Raw genomic sequence first — 19,139 nt, forward strand, 5'->3', positions numbered from 1 at the left:
TTATTATTCACACATATAAGCAAAAAGAAAGCAGTCACGTTTATTTACAGGGACATGAGACGCAGGTGACACAGTGAAATCTTTAGCTTATCTAACAGGCTTAACTTATTCCCAGGGACAAGACAAAAGACAGACTACGAACACACTTACACGGGGAATGATGATAGGGATGGCAGGTGGATGGCTGGCGGGATAGGGAGGTCCAACTGGTTCTGCAGCACGATCGGCTCGTTGGGCAGCCGCCGTTCCTTCGGGGCCCTGCTCCAAACTGCCGTCTAGGCCCCACGCTGCTGTGGCTGCAGTTTCGGTGGCTCGAGCTGCTGTAGAGGCAGTTTCGGTGGCTCAAGCTGCTGTAGATGCAGTTTCGGTGGCTCAAGCTGCTGTAGATGCAGTTTCGGTGGCACGAGCTGCTGTAGATGCAGTTTCGGTGGCTCGAGCACGCAGCTCAGCTCTGACGACCCAGCTCTTGTCTCCTCCCTCCGTGTCTCAACTCTGTCAAAGCTCATCTCTTGGACTCAACTGCCTGGGGAACGCCCCGCCGGCGGGTTATATAGGCCCCGCCCCTCAACCTTCGCGAACCTCCCCCAAACGTTCTCTCTCCACCCTCTCAAGCCAAACCCCTTGTTCATGGTTGGTCGAGTGGGGCTGGCTCACTCCTCCCCTCTCTGACGAGGTGGGGACCCGCCTTTCTTCCCCAACCCTGCCTCGTGGCCAATGGTGGTTGAAGAGAAAACCGCCCAAAATGCAGTTGGCCATCGAAATGAAATGAAAGGGGACCTATTCTTATTTCACTTGGTACAATGGAGTATTTAAGTTAATGGGAGACACAGCCTTACCCTAAGACACATAAATAAGATATAAGCTATCGAACAGTGGTATTCTATGATTGGCTGACGTGGATGCTTTATGGACTAATTACCGAGACGCCCTTTTTACCTTTACACAACTCCGGAGGCAGGAGGCGCAGAATAAACAATAATAATAATAAAGCACACAATAAAAAAAACACAATCCTCATATCCGCAACACTATATATATATATGTATATATATATATACTAGCTTGGCTCGGCTCGCTGCGCTCGCCTCACCACGCGTCGATACTGAAGAGCGGGCTTATTTTAGCTGAGGGTAATGACTGTACCTGAGTTGCTGTGTTGTCATGATTTTCACCAATCATAATACAAACAATTACTTTGCACAAATGTATTTGTTGTGTTTGTGATATTACATTTTCATAAGCAATTTCGGTTGAAGATTTAGGTTGAATGCTTTTTTCTTCAAGAAAGAACCCCTCAGCACATACATAGGGAAGGGGTAGGTGCAGATTGGAAGTTTGGGACGATTACACCTCACCACCGCGTAATTCAAAACACCTCACCACCAAGTAATTCAAAACACCTCACCACCACGTAATTCAAAACACCTCACCACCACGAATACCTCACCACCAAGTAATTCAAAACACCTCACCACCATAAAACACGTAATAAAACACCTCAACACCACGAAATTAAAAACACCTCACCACCACGAAATTGATAACACATCACAGCCATCAAGCACGTAATAAAAACACCTCACAGCCATAAAACACGCAATAAAAACACCTCACCACAACGAAATTAAAAACACCTCACAGCCATAAAACACGTAATAAAAACACCTCACAGCCATAAAACACATAATAAAAACACCTCACCACCAGAAAATTAAAAACACCTCACAGCCATAAAACACATAATAAAAACACCTCACAGCCACAAAACACGTAATAAATACACCTCAGCCATAAAACACGTAATAAAAACACCTCACCACCACAAAATTAAAAACACCTCACAGCCATAAAACACGTAATAAAAACACCTCACAGCCATAAAACACATAATAAAAACACCTCACCACCACAAAATTAAAAACACCTCACAACCATAAAACACGTAATAAAAACACCTCACAGCCATAAAACACGAAATAAAAACACCTCACCACCACAAAATTAAAAACACCTCACAGCCATAAAACACGTAATAAAAACACCTCACAGCCACGAAATTAAAAACACCACACCACGGCATTTAAAAACACCTCACCACCAAGTAATTCAAAACACCTCACCACCACATAATTCAAAACACCTCATCACCAACTAATTCAAAACACCTCACCACCACCTAATTAAAATAACCTCACCACCACGTAATTATAAATACCTCACCACCACGTAATTCAAAACACCTCACCACCATGTGATTTAAAAACACCTCACCACCATGTGATTTGAAAACACCTCACCACCACGTCATTTAAAAACACCTCACCACCACATAATTCAAAATACCTCACCACCACGTGATTCAAAACCACCACAACGTTATTAAAAACACTTCACAACCACGGAAACAAAAGTTTGAGGGAGTTGTTAAGTGACAACACAGACACTGCCCAGATGTGTAGATCTCTATATATAAAGGAGGAGTGTCTGTCTGTGTGTGTGTGTATATGTGTGTCTGTCTGGATGTCCGCTTATAACTCAAGAACTACACATCGGAGAAAAAGTTTTAGACACAGATTCGGAATCAGCATAAAATCCTGGTGGTTATAGGTTACGTTTTATTTTAATATCAATGGTTTAAAAAAACCGCGCCACCTGCAATTCCATGGTGGTTTGTGGCGGTGCTAGACGTTCGGGGTGTATTGCAATGGTTTGTCGGGTTTGGCTGTGGGTCCAGAATAGCTCCTATTTCCTCATGTTCTTCCACTTTTATTTTGATTCTTCTGTTACAACGCCTTCCTTATGTACCTTATATCCCCCCCGATGAGGCCTCTAAATAATTTCATGCGGCAGAATTTCGTACATTTTGAGTGAAAGAAGTGAGACGAAGTTGTAGGAGGAAGAAGAGGCGCGGCCACTGTGGAGGGCCTCGATCGTGAGTGGAAATGGCGGGAATTGCGTTTGTATCGCAAAGTAAAGGATCTGCATTCATTTCTGAACTTGCATTGGTGGATTGTTATACATCTGCATTATTTTTCATAAAAAAACTTTATGTTGAAGTTGAAGGCTCCAAGCACGGACTATATATATAGCCCTCATTGAGGTAAAAATAAAAGTAAAAATCCTGCTATCGCTTGCCAAGCTAGCCGTTCCCCCCCCCCCATCCCCCCTCCCCTCTCCTCCTCCCCCTCCCTCCTCCCCATCCCTCCTCTTCTCCCCTCTCCTCCTCCCCTCCCTCCTCTTCTCCCCTCCCCCCCTCTTCTCCCCTCCCCCCCCTCTCCTCCCCTCCCCACCCTCTCCTCCCCTCCCCTCCTCCCCCGTTCCCCTCCCCTCCTCCCCCGTTCCCCTCCCCTCCCCCCCCATTCCCCTCCGCTCCCCCCCCGTTCCCCTCCCCTCCCCCCCGTTCCCCTCCCCCCCCCCTTCCTCCTCCCCTCCTTCCCCCGCCCGGCAATGCCGGGTACTTCCCATGGCCAGCTTGTACGTGGGCTGCTCGAGGGTTGGAAAACCAAGCAATCTTTATGTCTTGGCACCAAGTAAGAAAACCAGAAATGTTGACACACCAAGAGGTTTTGAGAAATTGAAAATTGACAAAAAGCCATGTAGGAAATGTACTGTGATATTGCTCTAAAATATGCATGTTCTTTTTATCATATATTTGTATTATTCTTATTCAACCCGGGCGAAGCCCCCCCTCCCCTCCCCCCTCCCTTCCCTCCCCCCTTCCCCTCCACTCCCCCCTCCCCCTCCCCCTCCACTCCCCCCTCCCCTCACCTCCCCCCTCCCCCTCCCCCTCACCTTCCCCCTCCCCTCCCCCCTCTCCCCACCACCCCCCTCCCCCTCCCCCCTCCCCTCTCCTCCTCCCCCCTCCCCCTCCCCCTTCCCCACCACCCCCCTCCCCCTCCCCCCCTCCCCTCTCCTCCTCCCCCCTCCCCCTCCCCCTTCCCCTCTCCTCCTCCCCTCCCTCCTCTCCTCTTCCCTCTCCCTCCTCTTCTCCCCTCCCCCCCTCTTCTCCCCTCCCCTCCTCTTCTCCCCTCCCCTCCTCTTCTCCCCTCCCCACCCTCTCCTCCCCTCCCCCCCCCGTTCCTCCTCCCCTCCCTTCCCCCGCCCGGCAATGCCGGGTACTTCCCATGGCCAGCTGTACGTGGGCTGCTCGAGGGTTGGAAAACCAAGCAATCTTTATGTCTTGGCACCAAGTAAGAAAACCAGAAATGTTGTATACCAAGAGGTTTTGAGAAATTGAAAATTGACAAAACGTCATGTAGGAAATGTACTGTGATATTGCTCTAAAATATACATGTTCTTTTCATCATATATTTGTATTATTCTTATTCAACCCGGGCGAAGCCCCCCCTCCCCCCTCCCCTCCCACCCTCCCTTCCCCGATACTTCTTTGATTTTGAATCTATGGTTCCTCACCCACAAATTACTGCTCTAAAATGCCCTGACAATTCTGTCATCACTCACCCTGAAGGAATCAAGAGGTAAGCTTGACTCTTTTTCTCCAACCTTTACAAAACAAAGGAAGTTGATCTAAATGGTGTCTCTCACTTATTTGACGGTGTTTCCACCTTAACCCCAGAGCAAAGGGAGAGCCTGGAGAAACCACTCACACTTGAGGAACTCTCCATCGCATTAAAGAGCCTCGGCAAAGGAAAATCACCTGGCATCGATGGTTTACTGTCAGAATTTTTTGAATCTTTCTGGGACATAATTGGCCCTGAACTGTTATCAGTCTTCCAGGAAAGCCTTGAAAAGAATGAACTCCCGCTGAGCTGCAGAAGAGCAGTACTTACCTTGCTTCCAAAGAAAGGCGACCCTTTACTCATCTCCCAGTGGAGGCCAATATCATTACTATGTACTGATTACAAGATCTTTTCCAAAGCTATTGCCTTACGTTTTTCACCCTTCCTAAAGGACAATGTAAACATGGACCAAACTTATTGTGTTCCTGGTCGTAATATCCATGACAGTATTTCTGTTATTCGTGATTTGATTGATGTTTGTGATATCCATCATGAAAGTGTTGGCCTTGTTTTCCTAGATCATGAGAAGGCTTTTGATTATGTTTCTCATGAATACATGTCCGAAGTCTTAAATCGATTTGGTTTTGGACCTTTTATTTTATCATGTATACATATGTGTTACTCAAACATATCTGCCCTGCTAAACATAAATGAGCTTGTGCCCCCTTTTTGTATTAAAAGTCGTGTTAGGCAGGGCTGCCCACTGTCAGGTGCTTTATACACCCTTTCCCTTGAACCCCTCTTAAACACTCTTTGAAAGTCGTTGACTGGTTTCACTGTTAGAGGTTTAAACCACACTATAAAGACCATTGCCTACACTGATGACATATGTGTTTGCATCAAAAACTCTGATGACATTGCTAAGATGATGCATGCTTTAGCACTTTTTAGCAGAGCCTCATCAGCAAAAATCAATTGGAAAAAGACCGAGGCACTGTGGCTTGAATCCCTTTCCCAACCCCCATTCTCCCCACCTCCCCCCTCACCCCCGTCTCTCCCTGCAAATATTGCTTGGAGAAGAGATGGGATCAAGTTTTTGGGAGTTTATCTTGGTCCTGGAGATTTCATCAGGCAAAACTGGGAAGGTTTGCCTGAACGCATTGAGCTGCTTTTAATAAAATGGAAAGGCCTACTCTGCCAATTGTCTTACAGTGGCAGAGTATTGGTCATAAACAACCTGGTTACCTCCATTCTGTGGCACAAGGTTTTGGCTCTGCTACCACCCGCTGGGTTAGTCGACGGAATACAGAAGAGCGAAACTCATTTCTTCTGGTCTGGAAAGCATTGGCTACGACCGGAGAGATTGAATTTGCCAATATCTGAGGGTGGTCAAGGACTTGTCAATGTAAAATGCCGAATCATGGCTTTTCGTCTACGCACGATATGGTCCTTTTTGCATGAGCCTGTTGTGCCTTGGAGGCAACTTGCATGCTGTATTTTGGGTCAAGTTGAGAATTTCGGTCACGCTAAGGAGCTCTTCCTGATGGACTTGACAAAGTATTTTCATTTTTATTTTTTTTGGGATACAAGATCGAGGCTCGTGAAAGAGCTAACATTAATCACACAAAAGGTCAAACCGACACAAAAAAACACAAAATAAGAGGAGCGGTAGACAAGATGGGAGAGAGGGGGAAGGACACAAACACAACATTTGAGAGCAGGGACATCGAGAGAACTGTGGGAGGGAGAGGGCTTGGGGGGAGGTGGGAGAGGTTTAAAACATATGGACACTGCAAGGACTTCCAGGAAAGAAGTTGGAATTACGAAAAAATGTATCTGGGGTGAATTAGCAGGGGTAGAAAAGATCAAGGTTTTGGATGGGGGAAGATAAGAGATGGTGGTGAACAGCTGTTTTAAAGACCTGGAGGGAGGAGTGGGATTGAAGGGAGAGGGGGAGTTTGTTCCAGAGGCGGGAGAAAAGGGGAATGAAAGAGTGAAGGTGAGCAGAGAGCCTAGATTTTGGCAGTTTAACCATAAGAGGGTTGCTGGCAGATCTTGTGCGACCTGTAGGAATATTTGGGGGACAGAGCACAGAGAGAGTTGTGGGAGCAAGGCCGGAGAGGAGTCGGTAGAAGACAGAAAGACCACCAACCGGCCTGCGGTGAGTGAGTGAAAGGCCCTCGGAGTTAGCTTCATCACAGGAGATTCCAATGATTCTGAAAGCTTTGGCTTCAACAGCGTGAAGCCGAGCTAGGTGTGAGGCAGGAGCACCGGCCCAGAGTGGGGAACAGTATTCCATTGAGCTGCGGATGAAAGCCTTGCATGTGGTGAGGAGCTCAGGTGTGCCAAGGAAGGACTTCGCACGACGGAGTATGCCCAGTCGGCGACTGGCTTTGGAGGCCAGCTTGGAAATGTGGTTTTCCCAAGAAAGATCATGGCAGATAGTGAGACTCAAAAGCTTGAGCGACAGAACTTCTTGGAGAGGATTGTTGAGAAAATAGATGGGAGGGTTTTCCAGTCGGTCTTTTCGGAGAGACATAGGAAGAGTGTGAGATTTGTCAGGATTGAAAGACATGTTCCACTTGTTTGACCAGTCTGTGATTTTGTCCAGGTCTGCAGAGAGTGAGGAGGCTGCAGGCTGCCTATCTAAGGGATGAGAAATGGAGCGGCAGAGAGTGGAGTCATCAGCAAAGAGATAGAGAGGATTTTCCAGAGAGTCAGAGAGATCGTTGATGAAGACCAGAAAAAGCACAGGGCGCAGAACACTACCTTGGGAAACTCCAGCCAGAACAGGACGGGGGCGATGAGAGAAATCCATTCAGGGCCACACATTGACTACGACCAGAGAGGAAGTCCGCAAGCCAAGCGTGGATATTTCCATGGATACGATTGGAGGAGAGTTTGGTGAGCAGAGCTTGGTGCCAGACCGTATCGAAGGCATGTGTTATGTCAAGGGAGACATCTCTGATTTCCTGTTTGGCATTGAGGACCTCCATCCATTGTTGAGACAGCAGAAGCAACATGTCCAGAGTAGAATGACCTGGTCTGAATCCAAATTGATGATCGGAGATCAAGCCATTGGAGAAGAGAAAGGATTTGATATCCGAAGCAATGATGGATTCCATGACTGCTGATGGGAGCAGGCTGATTGGTCTGTAGTTGCAAGGTTCTGTTTTTGCACCTTTTTTGTGTAAAGCAGTAATGTTTGTCGATTTCCAAGATAAGATGCTGGCAGATGACCTTGAGCAAAAGAGAGGGTGAAAAGAACAGAGAGAGGGTGAGATAGAGCGGAAGAGCAGGATTTTAGGTCCCGTGGGCTGATGCCGTCTGGTCCAGTTGCAGAATCAGAGTCGAGGTTTGACAAAAACTTCTCCACCTTGGCAGGAGAGAAGGACACAGAGCCCAGGAGCAGTTGGGTTCGACTAGGAAAGGTGGGAACAGAGAGAGATGGGTTTGGGACACAAGATTTTGAGGCAAACACAGAGTTGAGGCATTCGGCTTTGTCAAGTGCGGTGTCAACTGTGTCGCCATTTGAGGTAAGGGAGGGGATGGAGGGGGCACAAACAACAGAAACGGATTTGACCAGACGCCACCAGGATTTGGAGGAAGGAGACAGGTTTGAGAGTTCATTCTTGAGTGTGGAGAGATAGTGCTTCCTGGCACTTCTGAGGATAGACACACACTTGTTCCGAGCTTGGTTGAAGGAACTGAGATTGCCTTCAGTTGGATTTGCCTTCCAAGAGGCAAAGGCAAGTTGTTTCAGGGCAACTGCCTCACCACAAGATTCAGTGTACCATGGACGGGAGGAAGGGTAAGACAACTGAAGACGAGATGGGATAAATCTGTGCATGAGAGAGCAATTTGCTTTGGAAGAATTCCCAGGAAGAATTGATGTCAGAGGCAGTAGAGATGGGAGACCAGTCCAGATGATTGATGGCTGCTTGCAGCCCGTGCCAGTCGGCCTGAGTGAAATGCCAGACTCGTCGGCGCTGAGGAGGCTCTCTGAGAATAGCCAGAGAGATGTCCACTTTAACAAGCACATGATCAGAAGAACCGATTGGAGAAGAAGAAGAGCATCAGACATTTGCAGGGAAGTTTGTCATAACCAAGTATATAAGAGAAGATACTCCATTGACTGAGATCCGGGTCGGGAGTTTGACAGATTGTGTCAGTCCCAATGAGTCACAGAAGTCCTTTCCTGTGGTGCCATGGCTGGTGAGAGAGGAACGCACACCCAGCCAGCTGGCATGATGACAGTTGAAGTCGCCACATATGAGGAAGAGAGAGTTGGGATGAGTTGATAGAAGTTGGTCCATGTTGTCAGACAGCGACATGTAAATGGAGTCATCACTGTTTGGAGGACGGTACAGAACACATATGAACAAAAGGTGAGAGCGGAGAGGAAGCTGTAGCCAGAGGTACTCCTGGGGGTGGGGTGGAGAGAGGGCAGTGCAAGGAGAGAGAAGAGAGGAAGTTTGAGAGGAAGTTTGATATCTCTTCACTCCCTTCTTTCTACCGAAGTTTGTTAAATGCATGGCAAGCTTTCACAAGCCATCGCGATCATACTACGTACGAGAGATCCATGTTTTTCAACGAGCCACTGTTTTACAACTCACTTTTTGAAGGTTTTGATAAGAGCAGGGCCTTCATTCAAAAGTTTGTGTCTGCATCAATAACTAAAGTATGCCACCTTAAAAACAATGCCAATGATAAGTGGCTAAGTGTTGCTGCTATTGCCTCAGTGACTGGCGTCAGATCATCTCGCCAATTAGACAGATGTTTAAGGGTGGTGCTTCGTGCCTACGGTACCTCCCAACCTTGGTTGGTTCGTCCTGTACCTCCCTCTGAGCTGAGCCTCTCTCTTTTCCCCAACCTTTTTTTGTCGGCCTCTGAAAACTTGGAGCCAATAAAGTTTGGCCGCTCCTTTTCCTCTTCCAGTGATAACCGTAAACCCTTGTATCTCCAATGTTTAAAAGCTCTTTTCCCCTCCTTGTCTCCCCCAGCACCTTGCAAGTGGTCTGCAGTCCTGCCACACACTCCTCCTTTCTCCCCAAACTGGGGATGGTACTATAAAAATCCTGTGCCAAAACGTGCTGGTGATCTCCAATGGAGAATCGCACATTGAATAATACCCACAAACTCTCTCATTCACCGCTTTTCACAAGCGACAAGTGATCAGTGTCCCTTTTGTGGACAGAGAGAAACCTTGCCCCATGCATATATTCGACGCAATCGTTTAACTCCTCTTTTTATTTTCTTGAAAGTGCTATTTGCACGTCTTTCCCTTGATTGCAATTTTCAATTTTCATTTTTGGTCCAAGTGGCCCCTTTAACATCCAAGCAACAATTCTTGCAAACGTTTTCATTTCCCAAGCAAAATTGGCAATTTACAAAACCAGAAAATCAAAGATAAAGAATGATTTGTACAGTACAGATACTGTAGCAATGTTCAGAGCATTTTGCGAAAGCCGGATAAAACTCGATTTTCACTGTTACTCGCTTTCCAGCCAACTTGAACTCTTTGAAAGAATGTGGTGTGTAAAGGATTTTTGTAAAATATCTGATGGCCGTTTGGTGCTTTCTCTCTAGTCTTTACTAAATATCCTTTGTGCTTTTTTTGGTAGCTTAACGGTTTGTTGGTTTTGATTTCCCCGATGGTAAAATTGTATGTAACTAGTTTGTTTATTTTGTTTTGACTGTAAGCAATCTTTATTTTTATACTTTTGTAATAAAAGGGCATAAAAGTCATGTCTGTCTGTCTGTCTGTCTGTCTGTCTGTCTGTCTGTCTATCTATCTATCTATCTATCTCTCTCTCTCTCTCTCTCTCTCTCTCTCTCTCTCTCTCTCTCTCTCTCTCTCTCTCTCTCTCTCTGTCTGTCTCTGTCTGTCTCTGTCTCTGTCTCTGTCTCTGTCTCTGTCTCTGTCTCTGTTTCTCCTTCTTTCTTTCTCTCTTTTCAACCGGCATCATGCTTTGAACAATAATATTCCGTAACCCCCTCTCCCACCACCACAAGTCAATTAAAAGTCTATTTTCCACTAGCCGAGTTGAATGTCTCCATTTTGTGAAACGGTTCATAGACGCGAAGGCCAGCACACCTCAGTACAATCGATCACAGTGGTGGCCTGACTGCCTTTGGTGTAATTTGCCTTGGAAGGATTGGGCCAGGGATAGGGGGGGATAAATGAGAATATAATGCACACTTAAAGCAGAAAATAAAATGACCAAAACAGGGGGAAATTAAACTGGAACAAAAATAACAAAGTGCTTTAATAAGCACACTCTGCATTAGGTAAGAAAAAAAACATTTGATCAATCATTAAATTGAAAAAGGGAGAAAATTTTAACCTGCTTCAGGAACACCCATGCCAATCCACTATAATTTTTAATCACGAGGCAGAATAGGAGAAATTATGGTCTTTCCCTCAATCAATGCCTAAACAGAGCCTGAAATCCTTAAATGACCTTCGATCTCATCACCATGTAAATTATATGAAGACACCCTCCTAACTTCTGAAGCAGTCATTGGTCTACTGCTTCTGGAGCAGTTGTAGATCAAGGATAATCCGAAATTGAAAATGAGGATATCCTACACTTAACTGGTACATTTAAATGAGCCCTAAGCCCGACCCTTGTAAAAAGACACCATTGGATTTTTAAGATACAAATTACAGACAGAACTAGCACGGCACTCTATAGAGCGCATACCTCCGCCAGGCTGAACAGTTTACATTTTGTATCCCACTGATAGGCCGAATCTGGATCCGGCACTGAGCCAAAATCGAATCGGCTTGTTCTTGTCACCTAACCAACTCATCCACCAAGCTTTGTCATAACTTGTCCACAAGTCTTTGAGATTTCATGCTTTATATCCTTTTTTGGGCCTATCTTTTAATGGTGAAGAATCACTTTAAAATTATGATCTGGATCTTTACCAAAATCAAATCAATTCGTCCTTCACACACCCAATCTGTCCACCAAGTTCCGTCCAAATCCGTCAATAATGTTTTGAGATATTGTGCTGTATAACGTTTTTGACCCTATCTTTTGACATGAGAGTGTTTGGCCTATCAAGTGTTTTACATGTGTGAATGTTATGAACAACAAATTTGGCTGATGCATTTTCCAATTGCAGCCTCATAGGTGTTTTGCATGTTCCGGAAGGCCTTGACCTTGCCTTTGACTAAATGTGACAAAATTTTATTCACACGTAATACAGATACGTAAAAGTGTGTAAGTTTCAATTTGACATATTGAGAATTTTTGAGGTATGGTAGTAATAAATCCACAAAAAGTCCCACTTGATCAAAATGGAGCAAATTTGGTGTCACATAAACAGCTGATATATCAAAACGGCCAAATCAATCGATCTGACTTTTGGTGAACCAATTCTGTGACCCAATATGCAAATCCTGTTCATATTTGAAGTTAGTATCATGGCGGTGTTGTATGCCATGTTGGTGTTGTGTGCCATGTCGGTGTTGTATGCCATGCCGGTGTTGTATGCCATGTCGGTGTTGTATGCCATGTCGGTGTGCTCTGAGGCTTTGAGGTGAATCTCTGCATATGAAGCACAAGAAGTACAAAAAGTTTTAATTAAAACAAAAGCTGCGTCGATGTTACACAATGCCTAGATGCAGCTGTGCCTATAACGTCGATGTTATAGGCACAGGACATTCCTATTGATTCGATTACTTGATGTTATTTTTGTGCAAAGTGAAAATATATCTCGGCAATTTCCCGTGTGTGGCGACGAATTTTTAATATATCTCGGCATTTTCCCGTCTGTTATTTCAGGCGGTGTATGACTGACCATGCCGCGATTAAAAAAATATATATCTCGGCAATTTCCCGTGTGAGGCGACACGTGAACGAAGCTATGCTCCTCTCTCCACATTATTGTGACGACGTATAAATTAAATATTTCATCGTGACGATTGTCATCAAATGGACGAATTTTTAATATATCTCGGCATTTTCCCGTCTGTTATTTCGGGCGGTGTATGACTGAGCATGCCGCGATTTAAACAAAATATATATATCTCGGCATTTTCCCATCTGTTATTTCGGGCGGTGTATGACTGAGCATGCCGCGATTTAAAAAATATATATCTCAATGGACTTGAAGTTACAGGCCTTTGAGAATTCATTTCGTTCTATAAAGGGCAACTTTCATCGGATTTTCTTCCCGTTTTTTTTCAACCGAGTCTAAAACTATGTTAGCGACTGTGAAAAATGAAATGATATATCGAATTTGATTTGAAATAAAACTGTGTGAGAGAGGAAGACACCACGGGCCTACAAAACAGGCCTCAAAGCTATGCGAGTTAATAAAATGGTGGATATTTGTTTATATGAAGCCTCTCCCAAAATGGGTGGAGCTACGGTTCCCAAAATGGGTGGAGCTTCAAGGTTTTGTCTTCTCTGCAAGAACAACAAGAAGAAGAAGAAGAACAACAACAACAACAACAGCAGAGGGCACTCTATGAGCAGCGTCTGCGACGCGGCTAATAACCGTCTCCGAAGTGCAATTCAATGTGGATTAATGTTTTTTTTAAAAACAACATTTAAATGAAAAGCCACCTCTAACAACAACGGGTTTCTGGTTACACTCACACACTAGATCAATAAAACTACATCTTTGTTCACCCATTGATGCAACAAACGTTCTGAATTGTCTAAGTTCCTATTGAGATATAGAAAACCGAAAACATGAATCCTTTCATCATTTGAAAATGAAAGCTCTTATCCTTGAAATTAAATCCCAACTACCAGTTATTAAATCGCTGGATTAAACCAGGCAAAAACTTCCCCAACGTTATTTCCCCCGGATTTGATGCTCAATCAATTCTCAACTCACAGAACTGAGAGATGGGAGCGTCGAGCTGCGGGTTGTTGGTTCTGCTGCCTCCACCTCCCTTAGCGTTCAGCTTCTGCACCTGTGTGGGTGGCACCGGTTTGTGCGTCTGTCCCGTGGCCCGATACATAGCCTGCACCCAGAGTATGCGGTCCTGCTCATCGTCACTCGCGAACACCACAGCATCGCCGTCTTTCACGGCGTTGAAGAAAGCGCGGCCACCCTCACAACCTGATGGACGGGGCGGAAGGAAAAGTGGAAAAGTTTGGCCTGGTGGATAAATTCCAAGGATTGTGATTAGCCTGGTAGTAAAAAAGAAAATTGAGAAATTAAAAGTCAAAGGAATTTTCAAAGAAAGGAAAAGAAATTTTAAAGCCAACGATGTTGATTATGCCAGTGATTAAAGGAATATGTTGCAAGATAAAAGTTAGATCAAAGTTAAAAGATTGACCAAGTTAAGACAGCATTTGTAAAATTAATTAATTAATTAAAAGGTATAAAGTTAGGCCAGTATTTAGAAAGCAGGGGTGGTGCTTAGGGCAGCACCAAGTAAAAAGCAGCTGTTCACCACCATCTCTTATCTTCCCCAATCCAAAGCCTTCATCTTTCCTACCCCCGCTAATTCACCCCAGATCCACTTTTTGGAAATACCGACTTCTTTCCTGGAAGTCCTAGCAGTATCCATGTGTTTATACCTCTCCCACCCCCTCTCCCCCTTCCCTTGCCTCCTCCCCCCCAAGCCCTCTCCCCCCCACAGATCTCCCGATGTCCCTGTTCTCTGCTGTTGTACTTGTGTGCTTCCCTCTCTCTCCCCATCTTGTCTCCCGCTCCCTTTATTGTATGTTTTATGTGTCAGTTTGTTTTTATGTGATTAATGTTTGCTCTTACACGAGCCTCGATCTTGTACACAAAAAAAGAAGAAAAAAAAGGAATTCGAGATTAACCCAAGGATGCATGGCCCGAAGGCATTTGAAGGGCAACCGAGTTGTTAGGGTTAGCCAGAGATCAAAATAAAATAAGTTTACGCTGTGACTAACAACACGAGTTTGGTAGTTAGTTACCCACCGAGGATTGGTTGGTTTTAAGATAACAGTAGTCTCCTGCCAAGAAAAAAACAAATAACTTTTTCTCCAAGTCAGGTTTTTCACTTAAACTATTACAACAAAAATATGTGGTAGTTATGCTTACTGCTATTGCCATATACCGTTCAACATGTAGTAAGAGTTCCACATTTTCAAAAAAAAATTAACAAAAACATTTCAAAGGTTTTTGCTACCAAATTGTACCACCAGGTGTACCACTAGTTTATGTGATAAAGCTCAAGGATAATATTGCCAATGATTTAGTGGCATTCGCAGACCTAGCACAACATGGGATTGGGTAGTTGTAATTAAATGAGAGATCAGGCTCATTTGTTATTTTTGTGCAAACATTTTTTGACATCTCAATTAATTTTTTGATATTTATTAGGCGTAGCACATGTCCAAGTTGGCGTCCAAAGCCATCAGCTGACTGGGCCTCCTCTGTCATGCAGTCTAAACCTTTATCTACCGACAAGGCCTTCATCCGCGGCTCGATGAAGTACTGTTCTCCCCTCTTGGTTGGCAACACTTGCCTCACACCTTTCTTACCTTGTCACCATGGACATCAAGGCTTTCAACATCATTGTTATCTCTTTCAATGAAGACGAGTCTCTGGGCCTGTTTTTTTTTTGTTTTTTTTGAACACTGAATCAAGGCTCGTGAAAGAGCTAACATTTACTTCACAAACAAATCAACCAGACAAACAAAATATATAAAAAGAGGGAGCGGCAGACAAGATGGGGAGAAAAGGGGAAGCACACAAACACAACATTTGAGAGCAGGGAGATGTGTGGAAGGGAGAGGGCTTGGGGGGAGGAGGCGTGGGAAGGCGGGGAGGAGGGGGAGGGAGAAGTATAAAACACAAGGACACCAAGAACTTCCAGGAAAGAAGACAAAAGTCACCTCAAAAAAGTGGATTTGGGGTGAAATTAGCGGGGGTAGAAAAGATCAAGGTTTTGGATGGGGGAAGATAAGAGATCTCGGAGACGGTGGGAGGGATTTTCGAAGCTCCACTCGGTCTCCACGTTATTCGAAGTTAAGTCTGTTCACAATTGTATTTTGTCGAAACTGTATTTATCTTTCGGTGTGTGAAGTTATTGTGTGCAACTTTGGTTGTTTCTCGGTGTTTATCTTTCATAAATTGATCGTCTGTTTGCCGTGTCGCGAGCAAGGCCTTTGCCGCGTCGCGAACGATTTGAAATCGAAGTTAAGTGATTGTTCCCATTTGTATTTTCGTTAAAACTGTATTTATTTATGGTGTTGTACGTATATTGTGTCCCGACGAAGATTTTTCGGTGCAAATCTTTCATACCTGTATTGAAAATCGTGTTAATTCGTGTCGTGTCTTGAGGCCTTGTACAGTGTACACTATACAACCTTGAGACTTTGTTTTTCTCTCGGCGGTCCGTCGTTTGTGATCCAATAACTTTCGTTCTCTGTATTCCCAGTCTTTTCACCCATAGCCTACTTCCTTGTGTAAATCTCAACTCAAAAAAAACAAACAAAAAAAAAACATTTCCTTCTCTTATTCGTTTATTCATTCTTATTCGTTCGTTCGTTCTTCGACCACGTGTTTCTCCCCCATTTCCCCAGATAGTTTTCACTGTTATTAACCTTCAATGTTTACACTTTCCCCTCAAGTTATGTATTCCGTCATATTTTATAACACCTTTTTCTTCTTCTTCTTTAAAAGGCTGCTTTCGACTTGCTCACCAAATCAATTCATCCCAAAAAAAATATCCATCTCCTATAGTGCCTTTTTTCTACATTCCCTAAACTCTCCTGCACTCCATCCTCCATCCAGCGTCCTTAAACGTATTTTTAACTCGAAGGTCACAAGAAACTCATTTTGCAATAAATGTTCGTTTCCCATAAATCGTACACTTTCTAAAATCCAATCTCACCCCTCCCCTCCAAATCTTCCCCATAACCCCTCCCCTCCAAATCTTCCCCATCACCCCTCCCCTCCAAATCTTCCCCATCACCCATCCCTTTCAAATCTCCCCCCTTGCCCCCTCCCTCCTAAACTACCCCCTCACCCCTCCCCGCCAAGACGCCCCCTCGCCCCTCCCCTCCTAGACTCCTCCCTCACCCCTCCCCTCCAAATCTCCCCCATATCCCATCCCTTTCAAATCCCTCCCCTTGTCCCTTCCCTCCCAAACTCCCCCCTCACCCCTCCCCTTCAAATCTCCCCACCCTCATTGCTTCTCAATTTCCCCCCTCTCACTCCCCCTCCTCAAAGCGTCCTCCCCGCTTCTTCCCCCTTCCAACTCTCACCTCCATCTCCCCCAACCTTCTGCCTCGCTCTTCCCCCTCCTCAAATAACACCTCATTGTGCCACACCCAATCACCATCAAACCTTTTGTCCGCCCCATCCTTCCCTTTCTCCGAGCTATTATGAAATCTCTGACACACCTTCAACAGCTCTCCCTACCTCTTCCACCTCTTCCACATCTTACCCTACCCCTCCTCCCCCCTGTTCTGTATCTGATGCTCCCCCTTCCTCTTCATTAACGGTATGGACCTCAAACATCCGGGGCCTTCGTTCAAACTTAACTGATCTCTCCATACAGGTTGCTTCTGTCAAACCAGATGTGATCTGCTTAACAGAAACTTTCCTCCTTTATGATGTCTCTGATTCCTTAGTATCTCTCCCGGGCTACTCCCTCCTCCGGTATGATAGACCTGAGCTTCGTCCTGGAGGCGGGGTTGCTATCTTTATCAAAAACTCTGAATTTTGACTTCCGTTTCCGGTCTTGCTGGCGACGGTTCGTTTTTTCGCAGGTCTCCACGCTCTCCATCGAAATCGAAGTTGTCATTGTTCCAATTTGTATTTTCGTTATAACTGTATTTCTTTTATGGTGTATGTACGTTTATTGTCCCGTCAAAGATTTTCGGTGCAAATCTTTCATACCTGTATTGAAAATCGCGTTAATTCGTGTCGTCTCGAGGTCTTGTACAGTGTACACTGTACAACCTTGAGGCTTTGTTTTTCTCTCAGCGCCTGTCGTTTGTGATCCAATAACTTTCGTTCTCTGTTTTCGCAGTCTTTCCACCCCAAAGCCTACTTCCTTATGTAAATCTCAACTCAAAAAAAACAAACAAAAAAAAGACTACCTTCTCTGTGCTCATTCGTTTATTCATTCTTATTCGTTCGTTCGTTCTTCGACCACGTGTTTCTCCCCCATTTCCCCAGATAGATTGTCAAATTTCAATTCGTTATTTTATCGTCCATGTGATATTGTTTGATTATAGTTAGTTTTGGTTTGAATTTCCTGTAACTCGTAATTAATTAATCGTTTTCTGCCCTTGTGTGTGGCCTTGTAGTTGTACCCCCGTCGGTGTTTTGTTAACTTAAGTGTGTTTTGCTTGGCTCTTGGTTTTTTCCCTTCTACCCCGAACATAATACTGTCTAACGTTCTAATTCCCCACCCCCCCCCCCCCCCAAAAAAAACAAAAAAAAACAAAAACATTTATTTTATTTTCTCCACGTGTACTGTTGTCTCATCCTGTATTTTCTGTCCAGGTGTGCTGTTCGCCCCACCCCCATTATCTCCTTGCCATCCACCGTTTGCCCTGTTCACGTGACTCGTGGTGGTCCCTCTCGGCTCTCCCCCCGTTGGTATTTTTGTGCATATAAGATTGTTCATAGTTCTGTTTAAATATTTTTAAATATGTTTAACCTTTCCCCTTCTGTTTTTTATTCAGTGGTATATTACAACACGCTGTTTTTCTTCCTATTTAAAAGGCTTTTCTCAATTTCCTCTCCAACTCATTCCACTTCAAAAAAAAGAAATTCAATATCTTATACGTCTCCCTCACTACATGGTCTAAATTCACATTCATTCCATCCCTCCTCCATCATCCTGAACCGGATTGCTAACTTGAAAATCACAACAAACCCAATTTGTTATCAATGTTCGTCTTTCATTAATCATCCACTTTCTAAACTCCCCTCTTGCCCCTCCCATCCAAATCCCCCCCCCTTGCACCTACACTCCGAAACTTCCCCCTTGCCCCTCCACTCTTAAACTCCCCCCTTGCCCCTCCACTCCTGAACTCCCCCCTTGCCCTTCCCCTCCTAAACTTCCCCTTTGCCCCTCCCCTCCCAATCCCCCCCTTGCCCCTCCACTCCTGATCTCCCCCCTTTCCCCTTCCCTCCAAAACTCCCCCCTTGCCCCTCCCCTCCTAAACTCCCCCCTCACTCCTCCCCTTCAAAACTCCCCCCCAATCCCTCCCATTCAATTCTCCCCCCATACCATTCCTCTCCAATTCTCTCTCCTCCACCCTCTTCCTCCAAGCTGCCTCCTCCCCACTTCGTCTCCCTTCTATCTCATACCTCCACCCCCCCAAACCTTCTACTTTCCTCTGCCCCCCCTCAAACAACCCCTCACTGTGCCGCATCCCTTCACCAGCAAACCTTTCATCCTCCTCATCCTTCACTTTCTTGGAACTCTTCTGCAACATCTGAAACACTATCAACTGCTCTCCCTACCTCCCCCTCTCATCCTTCATCTTACCCTACTCCTCCCCTCCCCTGTCCTGTACCCGATGCCCCCCTCTCTCTTCATTAACGGTATGGACCTCAAACATCCGGGGCCTTCGCTCAAACCTGACTGATCTCTCCATACAGGTTGCTTCTGACAATCCAGACTTGATCTGCTTAACAGAGACTTTCCTCCTTCAAGATGTCTCTGATTCCTTAATATCTCTTCCTGGTTACTCCCTCCTCCGGTATGAT

General features: G+C 45.1%; 1 protein-coding gene across 1 annotated transcript in view; it reads right to left on the reverse strand.

The window, feature by feature from the left end:
* The window catches only part of CADPS (calcium dependent secretion activator), a 434,176-nt gene that overhangs the window by 249,702 nt on the left and 165,335 nt on the right, over positions 1-19,139 (reverse strand). The window contains exon 12 of the mRNA XM_078776828.1: positions 13,320-13,547. Within this exon, the coding sequence (XP_078632954.1) occupies positions 13,320-13,547 (228 nt within the window). The remainder of the gene's footprint in view (positions 1-13,319; positions 13,548-19,139) is intronic.

This window comes from Myxine glutinosa, chromosome 4 (genome assembly GCF_964187855.1).
Source record: "Myxine glutinosa chromosome 4, kmMyxGlut1.1, whole genome shotgun sequence".
Lineage (NCBI taxonomy): Eukaryota > Metazoa > Chordata > Myxini > Myxiniformes > Myxinidae > Myxine > Myxine glutinosa.